The sequence below is a fragment of the Saccopteryx bilineata genome, chromosome 9 (assembly GCF_036850765.1).
Source record: "Saccopteryx bilineata isolate mSacBil1 chromosome 9, mSacBil1_pri_phased_curated, whole genome shotgun sequence".
NCBI classification, from domain to species: domain Eukaryota; kingdom Metazoa; phylum Chordata; class Mammalia; order Chiroptera; family Emballonuridae; genus Saccopteryx; species Saccopteryx bilineata.
This window is the reverse complement of record NC_089498.1, coordinates 94957422-94964416: the sequence shown is the minus strand read 5'-3', so window position 1 is coordinate 94964416 and position 6995 is coordinate 94957422. Positions and strand designations below refer to the sequence as shown.

General features: G+C 45.4%; 1 protein-coding gene across 6 annotated transcripts; it reads left to right on the top strand.

Annotated features, from left to right (window-relative positions):
• The first annotated feature begins 1584 nt into the window (after positions 1–1584).
• ZNF32 (zinc finger protein 32) lies at positions 1585–6574 on the top strand. Of its 6 annotated transcripts, none has more exons than XM_066244039.1 (4): positions 1585–1871; positions 2570–2602; positions 4233–4372; positions 5642–6574. In XM_066244039.1, the coding sequence occupies exons 3-4, from the start codon at positions 4303–4305 to the stop codon at positions 6391–6393; spliced, it is 822 nt and encodes a 273-aa protein (XP_066100136.1). In that variant the 5' UTR covers positions 1585–1871; positions 2570–2602; positions 4233–4302; the 3' UTR covers positions 6394–6574. The 6 variants fall into 6 exon arrangements, with proteins under 6 accessions (XP_066100136.1, XP_066100134.1, XP_066100135.1 ...); XM_066244037.1 differs by having other exon boundaries at positions 1585–1935; XM_066244038.1 differs by lacking the exon at positions 2570–2602.
• The last annotated feature ends 421 nt before the right edge of the window (positions 6575–6995 follow it).

Here is a 6995-nt window from a genome sequence, read left to right as displayed (position 1 = left end):
TTTCATTTCTCTAGCATCCTAGCTAGATATTAGCTTAGTTAACAGCAGTTGTGATGCGAACTACAGTTTCTGGTCATTTTGTGACACTGAGTAAACTGCATGTACTATTGTGCTTGTTGTACTGATTTTTTTTTGTTTTCAACTGCAGTGAGAAAAGTGTTGCGTAACAGTTGCCTTTTGTAGACCTAGTGCGGCCCGTCGAATGGCTGTGATCTTGCTCTGCGGCTCACATGCTGAGTTGAGTTTGAGACCCCTGCTCTAGATGAAAGGGAGTGGTGACTGCACTTTGTCCCATGGTGCCCTTTCTCTGACTCTAGAACAGATGATAGGAGGCACTAAAGAGAGCTCTGAGGTTGTGCTAGGGGGCCTATCAGGAGTTGGGGCTTTCAGAGTTTCCCCTGCACACTCAGGGACTTCTTTGTGAGACACTGCTGGTCCAGGTTGTGAGGAATGTGGCACGTTTGTCTTCTCTACTGGACTGTCAGCTACCTCCCTAGGAAAAGGGAGCATATCTTCTTCACATTTGTGTTTCTGATACCCAACACAGTACCTGGCACTTAAAATGGTCCCATTTTGCAAATCCAGTACCTTTATATATAAGACAAACAAGGTCACACAAAGATTAAAAACTACTGCGGTACAGGCCACCAGACAAGAGAGAGTCATCCAAGAATGTCTCGGCTGGCTCCATAGTTATCCCTCCAGTCCCCAGAGTTAGCCCTGGGTTAGGCCCTGAATCTGGCTTCCCAGAGACAGTTGCTGCCTTATCAGCCAGAAACCAAGCATGCACCAGAACTGAATCTCCCTTCCTGACAACCCTACACTGAAAACGAGACATGCTCATCAAAGTCACCCTGGGGGATGACCGACCTTCCTCCTTTCTAAAGTCCTGAATGAAACAAATTCAAGTGGCCACTATGCCTGGCTATCCAGGTAGGTCAGACAGCCATCCTGGTGGTCAGCACCACGTGAAAGTATCCCACAGGACAGATCCTCGGGCTGGTGGAGACACAGGCCCAGGAGGAGCTGCCCCTAACCACTGCTTCACCAAGCACTCACACCAAGTGGAGAGGGAGTCCTTTAACAGAGCCCCATCTGGAATTGCCAAATCTGTTATTTATATATATATATATATCTTTACTGTTAGTAAATTCTCATTCCAGTCAAAATGCTTAAACCACTTTTATAAAAAAAAAAAAACCTCTAGTTTCCAAAGGGAAGCTTAGCCTTTAACTTTTAGCAAGAAAAACATTTAGTAAAAAGTAGGCAGAACTTGAGACCCTTGCACTCACCACAAAACCCCTCAGCACCAAGGTTTTATCAACCAACATCTCCCTAAGACTTGTTTCCCCACACAGCCCCGAGGAGCCCTGTGTTCCCCAGTTCCCAGGTCAGCACACTGTCTCACAGAATTGGTTGTGCCAGTTAGCTCCAGTCCAGAACAAGTCCCGATCTTGGGGTGGGGTGGGAGCGATCCTCCAAAGACTACATTTCCCACAGTGCCCCGGGGAAGCTGAGCGCCGTGGCCCAGGGCCTGGAGGGCGGGTTGACGCAAAGCCTCCTGGAAGTTGTAGTCTGGTCGGCTCCGCGGCGCGGCGGCCGCGCCGGCCCAGCCGGCCTTTGTCTGTGTGCGGACCTGCGCTGCTGCAGTGGGCGAGGCTGAGGGCAGGTCAGTGCCCAGGTGGGCAAGGGCCACGCTGGCTGGCCGCTGCCAACCCGCGGCCGGAGCAGGCCAGGCCTGCGGGCTGCGGGGTAGGCCGCCGCCAGGGGAGGAGCCTGTGACTGCGGAGAAGGGTCCCGCCAGCGCGGAGGGGCGGGGTCGAGGTCCAGCACGCCGGCCGGGCGCGGAGGGAGAGGCCGCGGAGCAGCGGGTACGCCACCGGCGCGGAGTGTGCACAGCGTCGGACGGTCCGGCCTGAGTCGGGGAGGCCTGCGGTGAGGGTTCCCAGGACGGGCGGGGGTACATCGGGGGTAATTGAGGGGTCGAGGGGGTAAATGAGGGAGAGGGCGTAGTGGGTTCAGTGGGGCGGAGTAAATAGCCGCTTCCCCGATCTCCTAACCCTGATACTGCCCCAGAAGGTTCCGAAGACAGCAGTCACCCCCTCTTCTCGTCCCCGCCTTTTAAGGGCTCTCAGCCCTGGGCCTTAAACACTTTGCACGTCTGGTTTTTCCTTCCGGGAGCTGCCTGGTGGGAAAGTGTTACTAACCTGGGTAGCTGGTGAGGAATGGAGTCGGGCTGTCTGGTTCCTTGCCCACGGTCGGATGTCGAAACCAAGGCAAGAACCCACGTTCCTCACAGCCTAATGCTGAGTTTTTCAAGAGGAGAATAGCCTTTCTGCTAGGAAAAAGCAATATTGCTATGGGACAGTCACCTTCTCCAACTCCTTCAGGAAATTAATTCCTCAGACAGGAGATCTAGAGAAAAATAAGACAGTTTCCTCTTATTAACCAAGGACGTTCCTGAGAAGCAGCTGAGTTGGTTACTGGGGAGAATCTCACGGTGTGTGGAGAGGCAGAGCTGTACGTCATACCCACTTGTTCTGACTAAACTATTTGCTGACTTCCGCAGGGACCGAGTCCACCCTCAGGCAGCAGGTGCCAGGTACTTTCCACTGACTCTTGGTGGGTGTGCAGCTATTGAGCAGTAATACCTTGAACTTCAAATGAATGCCCAGTAGTATCCTAACACTGGTAGGGGATTCCTTTGTCGTTTGTACTCCAAACTGGAGGTGAGCCCCCCAAATAAGAGTTTTAAAATGCCTCTCTGTACTACATCATGTATCAGAATGTGCAGTTGATAAGAAGACCAGGTGCTTCATACTACTGTTTAATTAAATCAAGATTGTGTGTGTGTGTGTGTGAGACAGAGACAAAGAGGGACAGATAGGCACAGACAGGAAGGGAGATGAGAAGCATCAATTTATCGTTGTGGCACCTTAGTTGTTCATTGATTGCTTTCTCACATGTGCCTTGAGGGGGAGGAGACTACAGCAGAGCCAGTGACCCCTTGCTCAAGCCAGCAACCTTGGGCTTAAGCCAGTGACCCGTGGGGTCATGTCTAAGATCCCATACTCAAGCCAGCGACCCCGCACCCAAGCTCTCAAGCTGGTGAGCCTGCGCTCAAGCAAGTGACCTCAGGGTTTCAAACCAGGTCTTCTAATTCCCAGTCCAACGCTCTATCCACTGCGCCACCGCCTGGTCAGGCTTAGATCAAGAATTTTGGTGAGAAAGAGGGAAACAAGATTACACACTGAAGCACTTACAAAGTGTGTAAGAACACATTAATCAGAAGTAAAAGAATATTCCAAAGAAAAAAACGTAGAAAAAGATATTGAGGCAAGAAACTTCCTAGGATCTAGAAAAGTAGTGAAGTCTGGCCAAGCCTTAATTCATTCTGATGCATTTTAGAAAAATTCCCACCAGCTCTTTAATGATATGAAATTAGAGAATTGTCTAGTGTGAAGGTATAGGCTTTGGATCTAAAAAATATTGGATTTGAATCTTTCTTTCACCTTGACTCCTTACTGGCTCTGAGAATTTGGGCAAGTTACTCACCATAGTTGGAATGCCTTGGGCTTGATTTTGGATTCCAAAGTAGGTCTTCCTTTTCCAAGTATTGATGCTTCCCTCAGAACTGGTATCCACTTATGTTGAAGAGTGGCAGGGGAAGGGGGATCTGGAGCTGGAGCCTCCCAAGAATTGTTTAAAGGTAACATGATGTCTTATTCTGTCCTTATAACTCAGGAAAGATTGAAGAGGAGAGCTACAGCCATTTCCATTGTAGAGCAAATCACGAAGGCAGAATGTTTAGTTGTTAAGATTCTGAATTCCTTTGGGGGCTGTCCAAATAGCAGATAGTTAAATGGGGGACTGAATTGGAAGATTCTAATCACATGCAAAGGCTAATGAACAAACACGAGTGCCTATTGTCTTAGGAACTGCAGGAAGAGAGAGATGTGTTACTGTGTTCCCTACTTTTTCACCTGCTTCCTCTTGGGCTTATTTGTGTGTGGTAATGATAACCTTTAAGGCCATTTTGCTGTTACATTATAGGTGACTAACATAACATCAGGCTATCCAGAGTTCCTCCATTTACTCATACCTCAAACTGGAATTCCTGTTGGCTTTGAGATTTGATTATTTCAAATCTCAATCTTTTCACTCACCAATTCTCCTTTCCTGTTTTTGTTCTGTTTTATTTTTGTTTGTTTGGATGATGTTTTCCTCCTCAGGTGCTCAAGAAAAGCCTATGGAAACTTCATTTGAAGAGGTGGTGATTAAGGTCATACAGCAGGAGTGGACATGTTTGGATTTCCAACAGCTGCCCTGCTGGACTGTCATGGAAGATATGCCCAGAATGTAGCATTTTTCAGTGAGTGAGTCACTTGACTGCTGGGATGCTCTCAGCTCACCTCATAAAGTGTCCCTGCCCTCAGCAGTGGTTGGCAGACTGAGGAGGTAGAGGAGACATTCCTTTGCTCGCTTCACCATTCCTGGGGTTACAGGAAAAGCCTGCAAGTTGGACTTAGACATAACAGTAGGAACAGCAGAACAACAATCCTGATATGGAGATAAACTTGAGGTAGTCTCTCAGAGAATGAACAAGCAGCTTCAAATCTCAATGCAATCACTGAGTAAGGAAGGGTAAGGCAGAGGATCAATGAGAAAAATCTTGCTAGTATGACTCCAAGAAAACTGTTAATAGTGATAAATTGGACCCATATTTAAAGGGCAGTAGAAGATTCAGATATAAGGCAATATTGGAAAATACTGTCAATAGCTACATAGTGTTTGAGAATAGCTTCCAAACCAAAATTTATTTCAATTCCACCATAGCTTAGAAGTTACATGAATTTAAAAGGGAAAAATTCTTTGGATCAAATTCTATAGCTCTGGCTCGATCTGTTTTATCAGACAAGTTATTTGACTTGAACTGTACTGTCTTCATGTATAAAATAGGACAACAAGCTCTACTCTATGGGGTTTTAGGGATTAGAGATAAGTGTAAAGTTCCAAGGATTCTACTACGTATTTTCTGACATCATGGAGTTTATTCCAAATGTCAGGAAAGGAGACTTGTGCAGAAGTGGATTTCTCATGAAGCTAATAAAATCTGTTTCAGGATTCCTCTCTTGCATTGGTCTCTTAAAGACCCTGTTCCTACATCTATACTTTTCCAGAATAGAGTACCTCCAAAATTTTAAAGCTTTATTTCCCTGCACAACCTGGATCCTCACCTGTTTAAAGTCAGATAAAATTTTGGCATGAGGCTCAATGTGATCCTGTATAGTTTTCTTAATTTTTCTGAGTCTGGAGATATTTTTGTCTACCTCACAAAATTATTTGGGAGGCTAAATTAAACAAAATACAGAGGCAGAACACTGCTGTGGAGCATGCCTGTGTTTGAATCCCAACTCTATCCTTACCTACCTGCATGATCTTTGACAACCTCCCTATGCTCTCATTTCCTTATCTGTAACAATCTCATAGAATTGTTTTCAGAATTAAATTATCTATGCACAGTTCACTATATAATGTCTGGTATATCATAAGCTCTCAACAAAGTATTGTCTCTTTTTTCCCTATTCTTCTCACTCGGCATATTGGTGCATCTTTTATAACTTCCCTCTCATTTTACCAGATGTGATGACAGAAGCCCACCACAAATATGATCACTCTGAGGCCACAGGATCCTCAAGCTGGGATTTACAGAATTCTTTCAGAAGAGAAAAGGTGGAAGAAAAATCCCCAGATTTTAAGACACTACAGGAAGATTCACCTGAAGTGAGACAGAGGGTCTATGAGTGCCAGGAATGCGGAAAATCCTTCAGGCAAAAGGGTAGTCTAACATTACATGAAAGAATCCACACTGGTCAGAAGCCCTTTGAGTGTACCCATTGTGGGAAAAGCTTCCGAGCCAAAGGCAATCTTGTTACACATCAGCGAATACACACAGGAGAGAAGCCCTATCAGTGCAAGGAGTGTGGGAAAAGCTTTAGTCAGCGAGGTAGTCTGGCTGTTCATGAAAGACTGCACACTGGACAGAAACCCTATGAGTGTGCTATTTGTCAGAGAAGTTTCAGGAATCAGAGTAACCTTGCTGTTCATAGAAGAGTTCACAGTGGTGAGAAGCCCTATAGATGTGATCAGTGTGGAAAAGCCTTCAGTCAGAAAGGAAGCTTAATTGTTCACATCAGAGTCCACACAGGTCTGAAACCATATGCCTGCGTACAGTGCAGGAAGAGTTTCCATACCAGGGGAAATTGTATACTCCATGGCAAAATCCACACAGGAGAAACACCATATCTATGTGGCCAATGTGGGAAAAGCTTCACTCAGAGAGGAAGTCTGGCTGTACACCAACGAAGCTGCTCACATAGGCTCACCCTTTGACCACATTCTTCAGAGGGAATTCTCTTTATGAATTAAGAGTACAAAATCTTCTGAGATCCAGCAGCCTATCCAATTCTATGGAGTGAATAGAGACTCAGAAACACCATCATTGGGTAGTACAAATTGACTTTTCTCCTTTCTTTCAAATGAGTATGAAAAATAAATGTCTTGTTTATCATTATGCTATTTGTTTCATAACTTCTTTTTATTTTGACCTAATTTCCCAAGGTACTCCCATTAGTCTAGTGCATACTCAGAGATTATTCTGTTTGTAGCAGATGCAGATTTTAAATTTTTTGTTGACACCATCAGCCTTTAAAAAAAAAAACAGCCTCTTATCAACTCCAAAGTTCTTTTCTTCTCTGCATATTCAAATCTTGTTTTACATTTAAGACTAATGGGCAAAAATCATGAGGCAAATCTTACTAGTAATACTCTTATTGAACACTGTTAACTTCCCCAATAACCTGTTCTGATAAGTCACTCATGTTCGTGCACTGAAGGCAGAGGCCCTAGCCATTCCTTACAAAGGAAACTTCCTTTTTAAGCCTGCAAAGATTTGAAGTCTGTGCGCTGTGATTTACTTCAGTCATCCAGTGCTA

Bases quoted from the DNA above. Each gene is read 5' to 3' on its own strand.
- ZNF32 (XM_066244038.1), top strand. From the start codon at position 4,303: ATGTTTGGATTTCCAACAGCTGCCCTGCTGGACTGTCATGGAAGATAT. The intron at 4,373-5,641 runs GTGAGTGAGTCA...TCATTTTACCAG, and splicing joins CCAGAATGTAGCATTTTTCA to ATGTGATGACAGAAGCCCAC.